Here is a 12145-nt window from a genome sequence, read left to right on the forward strand (position 1 = left end):
TGCCTCTCTCCCTACCACCTCCACAACTCATTTCCCCTCACACTCCTGTTCCATCCAGCCAAGCTAGACTCCTGGCTATTTCTAGAACATGCCGCCCTTCAGTACCTTTACACTTGCTGTAACTTCTGCCTGGAACATTTCCTCAATTTCTTCAGGTATTAACTCAAACAGCACCTTCCTAATAAGGCATTTCCCCCACCCTCCCAGCCATCTATCACTCTTGGCCCTATTTTTCTTCAAAGAATGTATTACTACTGCTATCATTAATACATATTAATTTTTTACTCTCTCTCCCAAATCTACTATAAAGCATTATCTAGAGCAGTGCCTGACACACAGCAAGCACTCAATAATCATCTCTGAATGAATGAATCCTAGGACATCAGTAGAAAGGACTTCTTAATTTCTATCCTGCCTTAAGCATAAGAGCACCAAGCAAATTGTGTCACACTACAATTTGATTCCTGCAGACTAGCCTCTCCAGCTGAACCCCCAATGAATGTCTGTGAATCAGGAAACAGACCACGGATTGCCCAATTTCCCACCTGCCCGTCACAATTCCCTCAAGGCCTGGCATCAAAGAAACAGTCTCTCTGAACCCTTAGCAAAAGTAAAAACAAGTATGACAAAGCCAGGATCCAAAAGGAAAGCTTTCATGTTAGGAAAGCTGAAATCAGGTTCTTATGAAGAGCTGGAGAAAGAAGAAAACTACGTTTAGAATCGGTAATGTGAACAGGCGTCATATATCCTGACAGCAGAAAATAAAACAGCTTAAGTCAGAACGGTACTTGGATGATGTTTTGGAGGTTCTGGGGGGAGCAAGTTCAAAACAGGCACCTAAATCTCAGCTGTCCTTAGACACAGTGTACTGTGCTAACAGTAGTCAATGACTGCAGTCAACCCCTTTATTCTGCACAAACACCAGATGTCATCTCTTCATCACTGCTATGGTATGAATATTTGTGTCCCCCCAGTCAAGGCTTGGAGTCCTGCCAAGGCAGTCAGAAACTGTGGAGCCAGAATCAAAGAGGGGGTGGAAGCACAGAAGTGTGAACACAGCATCTGAGGCTGATTTTTCCCTCAGAGATCGCAGATTCTGAAAACTGCAGCTAAGAGGCTGAGAACTTGAGCAGTTTTGAGTAACAGACTCACAGTCAAAGAACAACAATAGGATACAGATTCTGAGGTCCTCAATGTGTTTAACTTAAAATATGTTGAAGAATATTCACAGTAGCTTTATTCATAACAGCCCATCTAGAAGCCCAAATGACCATCAATAGAAAAATAAACAAATTGTGGTATACTGACATAATGGAACACTAAGCAACAATGAGAAAGAATTAACTGCTGCTACATACAAAGAACAATGCTCATACACGTAACATTCAGTAAAAGAAGCTAAAACATAAAGACTAAATACTGTACCATTTCCACGAAGTTCAAGAATAGGCAAAACTAACTACTGGTGACAGAAATCAGAGTAATGTTTGGGGGTAGTGTGGTTATTAACTAGGAAGGGTCACAGAGAACTTTCTGGGGTACAAGAACTGTTTTACTTCTTGATCTGAGTGATATTTACAAGAGTGTATTTATACATTGTACTACAAAAATTCCTTTAGTAGTCTTAAAATTTGTGTCCTTTATTATGTATAAGCAAAACATCAACAAAACAGTAAATTTTTTAAAAAAAGTATTCTTGCTTTAAAAAGACCATAGATGTTTTACTCTGCCATCCAGATAAATAGCTATAGATCATCTGACCAAATATGATTATGTTCAGAAAGGGAATCTTAAACTCAGTCAATTTCATGAGGGTTGCATTTCTCTCCTCCTGTGTTCCCACCTCATGTTCCAGGTCCCTAGGCTGCTGCGAGGGGCACTTACCTGGGATGTCATCAACCTCAACTTTGCTAACAAACTTAAGGGAGCTGGAGAGTTCCCTGTGGAAATCACCACCATGATAAAAGGGAGCTTTGAATATCCCTGCTCCCATCACTTCTAAAAAGTGATATGTACAGACAGGACAGAATCCTTTAATGGACAGTCACGTACATATATCACTTTCCATTAAATAAACAGATGCTCTAATTATATCATAGGCATAAATTCTCTTGCTTGAGTCCAAAAATACTGAACAAATACTGTAACTGTGCAGAAAGTATGATGAACATTTTGGTCCAATAATGTACCAATGTGTCTGCCAATATTCCCTGAATACTGAAAATGGTAGAGGAAAAGGAACATTTTAGATGGAAAAAGAGAGCATAATGAGGTAGTCAGGTAATGGTATGACTGACCTAAAAGGTTAGGGAAACAACAAACAAACACATAAGAAAATAATTACAATTGACAGCTAGAAGCACAATGTTATTGGAAGGCTCAAATAACAAAAGTTCACAATTTCTTCAATCTTCTAATATGGGCATTGTCTCATTACCATTCATACCATTCACTAAGATCTGTGAATGAAAAATATTGCCAGCCATATCAGTAAACAAAGGATGCTCTGGTCGTCGAGTCATCAGCTGCTACTGCAGCCCCAGACAATGAGTGGAGGGAACTCAGGATGAAGACAAGCAGGCAGCCCGGCCTCTGCTGCCACCTACAAGGGTGCATCTTAAGGGAATTCAGGATGTGGAAAACAAGATACCGACCCTAGATAGCTAGGTGTATATCAAAGGAATGATTTCAAGGAGCCCAGAACTTTGGACCTTCCCATACACAGAAAGTGCCAAGTTACTTAACTTGAGATATCTGGCTTTTTGTAATTAACAGCAATCTTTTGACGTTCTGACTATCTGGTGTTTGTTGCAAAATTCCTGTATATCCTGGCTTCTCCCTTGCCTGGGCAGAACAGTCTGAGAGCAATTTGAGAGGCTGCCTCCTGGGCTACAGTCCTCAGAAAGTCCACCGAATACAACATAACTCTCAACTTTTAGGTTGTGCATTTTCTTTCAGTCGACAGATTCATCAAATCAGCTCAAAATCAGCTTTAAAAAAGCAGACTCCTTACAGGGTTACACAACGTAAGAGGTGGGGCACATATTCAGGAAAAGCAAAGGTCCAAGAAATTAGTGACAATTGAAAGATTTATCAAAAGCAAACATGACAGGCTGCTCTCCATGAGAAAAAGAAATTGGAGAGGTCTCCTTGAGAGGAGAAAATACGGATTGTGAGAATATAAAGACACTGCTGAATTCAGTGCTTTAAAAGTCCTTTTATCTAAGGAGAGTCTATAGTGGACCCTCCAAAAGAGAAAAACGTGTGTGGAGCTAGAGTAAGTTCTCCCCTTCAGGAAAGTCAGTAATGTGCGAGAGCCTGGGCCAGCCCTCAGGCAAGGACACCTAGAGAGGCATCCCTGATCGGGCGGGACTAGGGAAGAGTCCCGCAAGGAACAGCAAGGCCGAGGACCGGAGGGAAGAACCAGCAGGGCGCTCAGGAACCAAGCTCCTGGATGACGGCTCTCGGTTCCAGTTCTCTGCTCAGCCCCAGTACCTAGAACTGCGCCTGGCTCGTAGCATGAGCCCAATTCACACAAGGAAAGGAAGCGAGCTGTTCCATCCATGTATTGTCTTGGAGGGAGATTCCAAACGCCCACCGCCGCTCAGTCCGCTCCAGCCCTTCACGCCTAGTAGAGAACCTTGCATCTGGGGTCGGGGACAGGGGCCCCTCACTTACTTTTGCAGCCGGGCGCCATGGTGCCCTCACCCCTCGATCCGGAGACGGACACACCGAGCGCCCTCACTTACAGCCGCGCGATGCGCGGCGATCCCGTCAGCTCAAGATGGCCGCCAATTTGAATTTGGCGCCCAGGTGGGACGTTGACGCCAGTACGGAAGCCGCCATGTTGCCCAGTCTTGAGCCAGGGGAGGGGCCGACGTGACGTCACGAGTAGGCGCCGTCGCCTCTGCACAGTCCCGAGGCGGCCCGGGAATCCAGTTTTTCCCCTGAACGGCCATGAGCAAGAGGAATCAGGTGTCGTACGTGCGGCCAGCCGAGCCGGCATTCCTGGCCCGCTTCAAGGAACGCGTCGGTTACAGGGAAGGGCCCACCGTAGAGACCAAGGTGAGCCGGGGCCAGTCGCGTTACCTCAGAAGCGCGGCCCGCCCCGCCCCGCCACTTCCGGCTTCTGCCTTCACTTGGAGGCCAGATACTGACAGGTCCCTCCTGCCACCCGCGCCCGGCCCCCAATCCGAGTGGCCTCGGACCCCAGACCGAGCCTCTTAAAACTACAGCCTCTTACGCCCAGGAAGCTGTTGGTCGTTTTCAGAGTACTGCTGTGTTCTTGAAAATGACTTGACGCAGGTAAAGCGCCTCGTCCTTGGTAGATGGTTAAGAAAGGTCATTTTCCTGTCTCTTCATTTTCACTTGCTTATTCCAAAACCTGTAGTTGGCAGGTGGGTAGTAGCGTCGTCCCACTTTCCCGATAAAAAAAATTAAGGCCACTCGATCAAATGACCCGACTTCAGGAAGACGCCACGCCTGAATGGTTTAGGAATGGGAATCGGTGGGAGTCAACTTCTGAGCCCTCCCAGGCTTCCACCTGAACTGGTTCACATCAAAACCTGCCCTACCTCTTTTAATAGAAAGAGAATATTATGCTTAGGGCATCTTTGGAGAAATAAAGAATTAATTTAGCACTTGGTGCCTAGCACTTGCTCTAAGATTCACCCCTCAAGTCACCTAGAACTTAGTAAGACACAAAAGTGCAGTTAATGCAGTGACTACGTGCTAAACCCAGGCACTGTGCCAGTCTCTGAAAGGACAAGTAGATGGATCTCCAAAATGCCATGTTCTTTAGCACCTTCCTGCCTGCCTCATCTCTGCCTTAACAGGTCACCACTTCTGTGAAGGCCTTTGAACCTCCCCAGTTACTCCTCTGTTCTTCTCTTCACTCTATCCATATCTTATTTGCAATACTCATCACTTTACATTGCAATTACTTGCTTTCTTGTTTATCTCCACCACTAAATCAAACACACTCAGTATCTTAATCCCTCTGTAATTTCCCAGCACCTAGTGCAGTGCCTGCTACCAAGTAGTGGATGACAGGTTACATTGGTCAGATGACTGCTTATCATCAGGGAAGGCTTCATGGAAGAGGGGATATTTAGATTGAATCTTGAGCATGGGTAGGTCAGCAGGTGAAGATGGAAGGAACAGCAGGCATAAAGGTGTAGAGATGGTGAGTCGTGGATTGACCATGTGTATAAGTGACTGAGGGACTGATGGAGGTGAGGCCGTATGGACAACAAGGAGCCATGTTTGGTTAGAGATAACATGCTCAGGGAGTGACTGGTCCCCAGGACCAGAAAAAGTGATGACAAAGAGGGTGAGGTTTGAGAAAAGGGATGTGAATTCAGCCATGAGGAGAATAGGAGACCTAATTTGATAGTATATTTCAGGTCCTAGTGATGATCTTGTGTGTACATAGTTAACACCTCGAAGATGACAGCTCAGGATACTATCTTAGAAGAGCTCTGAGAGGGGAAAGCTTTCCAGTTAATATCAGTGACTTGGGCTTGCATGTTTAATCAAGACACTTTTCCTTACCTCATGTGCCTATGTTTGTGAAACCAACTTCATTCTTCATCATTTAGGTAATATAATCATCCTGGTGATCTGTTAACAAAAAGAAGAGTTTCATGGGAAATCGATATATACTTGAACTAAATTGTCTTACTCATCTTCTTGAGAGTTAATTCAGGAGTGGCTCTGAACAGTCCTCAGTGACTGCTGCCACTATTCCATAGACTGTCCCTCTTGTTTTACAGCCAGTTGCATAAACAAAAAGAAGAGTCAGAATTAATGATTCTCAATTTGATGAACACCAGGGTTGATTTTACTTCACTTCCCCATTTCCTTGGCTAAAAATACTTATTAATGGTCATTTATTGGAACCTTTCAGAGAAACATGGGCAAAACTAATGAATAAACAATAAACTCACATGGATATTCAAGAGAATGCACTTGTCAAGTGATGAAGCCGATTTGGGATGTAGACAGAATGGTTGAGTGTGCCTGCAAGTAACTTGCCAGGGCTTCAGGTTAATCATTTTTCATCCTATTGGTCATTCATGAGTAGGTAAACACATTTCTTGTCCATGCTGTTTGCCAGGCTCTGTGCCTCTAGATACAGAGATGAAACACATAGTGCCTCTCTCGAAGCAGCTTGCCTAGTGGAGACGGGACAGAAAAATATTGATAGCACAGAGTGGTACATGTCGCCTGTGAGCCATGCACAGTGTGAGAAAAGCTGCTGAGATCAGGAAAGCACTTCTGAAGGATCTAAGTCTAGAAGGCAGCTTGAGAGGAGTTGGCCAAGGTCAGTGGGGCTTTCTAGGCCCCAAGAACTTGTTCAGCAACAGGAGGCAAACAAGCTAATATGTTCATGGATCTGCAGTACTCAAACCTGGCTGGAGTCCAGAAGCCATAGACATGGTGGAGGATAAAGCTGTGACTATAGTTCTGGTTGTAGACTGAGGCCAGATTCTGCAGGGCTTTGTTGCCCTGCTTGGGAGACAAGGAAGGCTCTGTGAGAGGTGAACTTAAAACCACATTAAACTTAAACATTTAAAAACACATTATTTGAATAATGTGTGGTGGGGGTGTTTATGCCTTTCAACCTAGCAATTCCATGTCCAGGATTTATCTATATTTAAGTTCACCAAAGTGAACAAAATGTGCAAAATTTTTATTATAGAAGAAAAACACTAGAAACAACCAAAATTTTTACTTAAAAAGAACAGGTCAGATAAACCATGAGATGATCATATATATAACTGAATGCTAGGCAGTGATTTTGAAAAACATGATGCCATATATATCTCAAGGTACTGTGCAAAATTTTTTTTGAGTAAGAGTTGGAGGAGCAAGTCTTATATGATATCTGACATTAAAAAAAAATCTGAATCAATTAGCCAAATGTTACCATTTACTGCATGTGTAGAGTAAGTACATGGTTTCTGTTATGTTATTCTCTGTACTTTTTTACGCTTGGGAAATTTCATAATTTGAAAAGAAAAAAGAAAGCATGTCACATAGTGCTATGTAAAGTGTATGTTTTTTATACACTTACAAAACAGCTGATGGGATACCCACCAGATAACCTCCTGGAAGGTAGGAGAGATGAGCAGAAGTGGGAGAAAGTGGACCTTTTACTTGTTGCTTTCTGTACTTTGGTGGTGTTTTTTTGTTTGTTTGTTTGTCACTTTTTGAGAAGAGATGGAAGTGAAAAGGGTTGAAGAGCAGAGAGGACCGATGGAGGTCAGCACTGCCCTGAGTGGGCTGAGTGCTGGCAGCACAAGAAGCAGAGGGCCCCTGACACTGGGACCTGCGTGCTGGGGTCCTGCTGAGATGGAAATCAGTCCCCCTGGACAGGCATCCCAGGGTAACTGGCTGGTGGATCTCCTCCCTAGTGTGGCAAGGTTAGACTCTTAAGAGTTACTTGAAAATTCATTACCAAACACATGTAGTCAATAAAGTTACCCTTCTCACATTAGTAATTAGAGTTTCTCAGAGAGACAGCAACTGTATTTAGTTCAAGGTCAGCAACTTACACGTTATGTTTGTTTTCCTCTAGAGAATCCAGACGCAGCTCCCAGATGAAGATGGCGATCACAGTGACAAAGAAGATGAACAGCCCCAAGTGGTGGTTTTAAAAAAGGGAGACCTGTCAGCTGAAGAAGTCATGAAAATTAAAGCCGAAATCAAGGCTGCCAAAGCAGGTATATCTGAAAGTAATCTGGTTTTCCTAACAATTTAAGGAGCTAGGTATGAAATCATTTTATATAATAGTATGGTATATTTGAAGGAGAAGGTCAGACTTTGGCTTTAACACTTATCAGATGTGTGACCTTCAACAAATCATTTCACCTCTCAGCCTCAGTTATCTCATCAGTAAAATGGGGACAATAATTGTGCCTACTTTATTGGTTTGTTATAAGGATTAAGTGCAAATTCAAGTAAAAACATCTTGTTTTAAAAAAAAATAACTGGTTAGGCTTACAAACTAGTCAACTGAGGTCTATTTAAGTAGTGCCTGAAGTGTGGTATGCCATACAGTATTTTTTTTCACTATTTGTAAGTACTTACTACATTGCTTTAGGGGGAAATGCTGGAGCTCTGGCACTGTTCAAAAATACTTAAAAATACAGCTTGATTGTTATGTATCGGGGACTGGCAATATTACTGAATACTTTAGTAAGAGAGTGTTTATTAAGTAACCTCATGTCTTGTGGGCATATGGCTAGCAGCAGTGGAGGAGACCAGACTGAACTGACTCAAAGACATCTTTAAGTACAGTATGAGATTTTCTTGCCATTTGACTCTCCAATAAAGTCAAAATCATGAGGAGAGAAAGTTTTTTAACTTTCTTTTTGCTGCAGATGAAGAACCAGCTTCAGCTGATGGAAGAATTATGTATCGAAAACCAGTCAAGCGTTCCTCAGGTGAAAAATATTCAGGTTTAACAGCAAGCTCAAAAAAGAAGAAAGCAAAAGAAGATGAAATAAATAAGCAGGACTCAGTTAAAAAGAACTCACAAAAACAAATCAAAAACAGTAGCCTCCTTTCATTTGACAATGAAGATGAAAATGATTAAGTGTAAATAAACACTTTGGACTTAGTTTTCCCTAAGAATATATGGGGTATTCTTTAAAATAACATTTTTCCCCTATTCTAAAGATAATACAAGTTTACTGGAGAAAATTTAGACAATACAGAAAACATTCAGTAAGATAAAAACTATGTATGTCCATCAATACCCTTTTGACCTGAACTGCTAACTTTGTAGACGTTAACTACCACTAACATTTTATTTCCCATGTATGGGATGTGTATGTAAATTGTATTTTTGTAAACAAAACTGTGATTGTATTCCATACATTCTCTGTCTTGCTTCTCACTTGACCTTATACCACAAGCATTTTTTCAAGTCAGTAAAATTAAAACTGACATTAATAGCTACAGAGGACTTCGTAATTAAACAGATCCCCTATTTGTCTTCCTCATTAGTGAACCTCACTTTGGATGGGGGAGACGGCATGTGCCTATTTGCAGTACTTCCCCAGCTCCTGCTAAGGGAGCCCTCTGACAGCTCTGGCAAGATGAGAGATACAAGTGGAGCTTGAACAAGTAAGACTCTAATGAAAAAATATTCATGCGGCTACGGAAACAGTCTTTTGACGGACATCTACCAACCTACGGTTTCTCCCGAGTCATGCATGAAGTCTTTCTGACAGGAGAAAGGCTTGACAGGAGGCATCTGTCCAGGCCTGAGGTTAGGAATCCTCCATTGCCCCACAAACGTTCTAGGCTAATGGCAGCCCCAGGTTTAACATGGTGAAGGCAAAGATGGTCCCAGAAGCTGGGATTAAGGGACCATTAGTTATCATCATTGATGTGAATGTTTCCTCAGAGACTGGCACAGCTAGCACAGTCCCGGTCCCAGAAGCTGCTGGGGAGAGGTAACTGAGTTCTTAAGCTGCAGGATGGGACCCTGAACTTTATATTCATGTGGCTATTTCCCCTAATTCTCCCTAGTCTAGCCATAACTCTCCTGCTGTTCATCCCATCACAGCCTCTGTTCTCTCCAGGGCCTGGATCCTTCTGAACCTGCAGTGGGGGTCCTAGAATACAACCATCTGTCCTGCTACCTTGACACTCTGTCCTTCCCAGGCTTCTCCTTACACCAATCCAGCTGTGCACCAGTACACTTTTCCCTCTTCCCTGCATCCCGAGGAGATAATGGCACAGAGTCAGTTTTCCCATTGCCCTTGCTTCTCCCTGAGCCAACAAGCTGGGTCTCTGGTGTATCTGCAGAAGTAATGTTTACCTCCCACTGAAAGTTCTCTGTGAACCTGTGGGCAACAGAAGCTGGACACACAGTTAAAACATCTTGAACAGATACCTCACCAAAGAAGATACACAGATGACAAATAATAATAGAAAAAGTACCCCACCTCCTGTGTCATCAGGGAAGCACAAATTAAAAACAATGAGCTGCTACTGTACACCTATTAGAATGGCTAAAATCCAGAACTCAGACAACACCAAATGCTAGCAGGAATGTGGAGCAACAGGAATGCTCATCCATTGCTGGTGGGAATGCAAAATGGTACAGCCACTTTGGAAGACAGCTTGGTGCTTTCTTACAAAACTAAACATACTCTGACCATATCATCCCACAACTACATCACTTGATTTGTACCCAAAGATCTTGAGAACTTATGTCCATACAAAAACCTGAAAACAGATGTTTATTGCACCTATATTGAACACTGCCAAAGTATGGAAACAGGCAAGGTATCCTTCAGTAGGCGAATGGATAAATAAACTGGTACATCCAGACAATGAAACATTCAGCGCTAAGAAGAAATGAGCTATCAAGCTGTGAAAAGACATGGAGAAACTCAAAGGCATATTACTCAGTGAAAGAAACCAACTCAAAAAGGCTACATACTGTACAACTCCAACTACATGACATTCTGGAAAAGGCAAAGCTATGAAAGACAGTAAAAAGATAAGTGGGTGGGGAGGAGAGCGGGATGAATAGGTGGAAAGCAAAGGAGTACTAGGGCAAACTTCTGTATGGTACGATAATGGTGGATACATGTCATACATTTATCCAAACCTATAGAATGCATGACTCTTAAGAGTTAACTGTACAACTTAAAAAAAACCAACAACCCAATCCAAAAATGGGCAGAAGACCTAAACAAGCAATTCTCCAAGGAAGACACACAAATGGTCAATAGGCACATGAAAAAATGCTCAATATCACTAATGATCAGAGAAATGCAAATCAAAACTACAGTGAAGTATCACCTCACACCAGTCAGAATGGCCATCATTCAAAAGTCCACAAATGATAAATGCTAGAGAGGATGTGGAGAAAAGGGATACACTGTTGGTGGGAATGTAGTTTGGTGCAGCCATTATGGAAAACAGTATGGAGATTCCTCAAAAGGCTAAAAATAGACTTACTATATGATCCAGCAATCCCACTCCTGGGCGTATATCCAGAGGGAACTTTAATTCAGAAAGACACATGCACCCCAACATTCATAGGAGCACTATTTACAATAGCCAAGACATAGAAACAACCTAAGTGTCCACTAACAGATGACTAGATAAAGAAGTTGTGGTATATTTATACAATGGAGTGCTACTCAACCATAAAAAAAAAAATGCCACATGCAGCAACATGGATGGACCTGGAAACTGTCATTCTAAGTGAAGCTAGAAAGAGAAATACCACATGATATCACTTAAAGTGGAATCTTAAAAAAAAAAAAAAAAAAGACAAATGAAATTATTTACAAAACAGAATCAGACTCACATAGAAAACAAACATACGGTTACCAGAGGGGGAAGAGGGTAGGAAAGGATAAATTGGGAGTTTGAGATTTGCAGATACTAATGTATATAAAATAGATAAATGAGTGTATACTCTATAGCACAGGGAACCATATTCAATATTTCATAGTAACCTATGGTGAAGAATATGAGAATGAATGTATATTCTGATGTGACTGAAGTATTGTGCTATACACCAGAAATTGACACATTGTAAACTGACTGTACTTATAAACACACACACACACACACACATATTTTAAACTTAACCTTAGTGTAAACTATGAACTTTGGGTTCATGGTGTGTAGATTCACAGACTGCAATGAATGCGTCACCCTGGTGCAGGGCGTTCACAGTAGGGAGATTGTACATGTGTAGGAACACTATGTTCTTTCCATTCAATCTTGCTGTGAACCTAAAACTGTTCTAAAAAAGTCTGTCTTTGAAAAAGGAGGAAAACAGATTTGCCTGTTTATAATCACTTATCTCTGGAAGGAAAACAAGAAACTGACAATACTGGTTATCTGGAGTGGTTGGAAGGAGGCTTTTCACTGTTTAACTTTTCGTACTTTTAGAACTTTAAACTGTAAGCTTGTATCATCTAGTCAAAAAATTAATAAAATTTTTAAAAATTAAAAGATCATACCTTCTGAAAATCCTAAAGCAGTGATTTAAAATGATGAAAAAGCTTTATATACAAACATGTTTCACTGCCAAGTTAACAATATTAATAGCTAACAGGAGCACATACCACGTGTCAGGCGTTGCACTAAGTGCACTAGCTGA

At 41.9% G+C, this 12145-nt stretch overlaps 2 protein-coding genes across 6 annotated transcripts in view; one reads left to right on the plus strand and one right to left on the minus strand.

Annotated features, from left to right (window-relative positions):
• Positions 1 to 7584, minus strand: part of KIF15 (kinesin family member 15) — a 63671-nt gene extending 56087 nt beyond the window's left edge. For 3 of the 5 annotated variants that reach the window (XM_074345061.1, XM_010945940.3, XM_074345059.1), the window contains exon 1: positions 3679 to 3837. In XM_074345061.1, the coding sequence (XP_074201162.1) occupies positions 3679 to 3697 (19 nt within the window). In that variant the 5' untranslated portion in view covers positions 3698 to 3837. Of the gene's footprint in view, positions 1 to 3678; positions 3838 to 5553; positions 5623 to 7559 lie in introns of those variants that run through there. The other 2 variants (XM_074345062.1, XM_074345060.1) reach the window with 2 other exon arrangements.
• KIAA1143 (KIAA1143 ortholog) lies at positions 3879 to 8884 on the plus strand. Its single transcript, XM_010945972.3, has 3 exons — positions 3879 to 4065; positions 7583 to 7727; positions 8388 to 8884. Exons 1-3 carry the CDS (start codon positions 3958 to 3960, stop codon positions 8600 to 8602), a joined length of 468 nt encoding a protein of 155 aa, XP_010944274.2. The 5' UTR covers positions 3879 to 3957; the 3' UTR covers positions 8603 to 8884.
• Positions 8885 to 12145: the final 3261 nt, after the last annotated feature.

Source organism: Camelus bactrianus, chromosome 17 (assembly GCF_048773025.1).
Source record: "Camelus bactrianus isolate YW-2024 breed Bactrian camel chromosome 17, ASM4877302v1, whole genome shotgun sequence".
Taxonomy (NCBI): domain Eukaryota; kingdom Metazoa; phylum Chordata; class Mammalia; order Artiodactyla; family Camelidae; genus Camelus; species Camelus bactrianus.

Bases quoted from the DNA above. Each gene is read 5' to 3' on its own strand.
- KIAA1143 (XM_010945972.3), top strand. From the start codon at position 3,958: ATGAGCAAGAGGAATCAGGTGTCGTACGTGCGGCCAGCCGAGCCGGCA. The intron at 4,066-7,582 runs GTGAGCCGGGGC...GTTTTCCTCTAG, and splicing joins GGCCCACCGTAGAGACCAAG to AGAATCCAGACGCAGCTCCC. The intron at 7,728-8,387 runs GTATATCTGAAA...TTTTTGCTGCAG, and splicing joins AATCAAGGCTGCCAAAGCAG to ATGAAGAACCAGCTTCAGCT.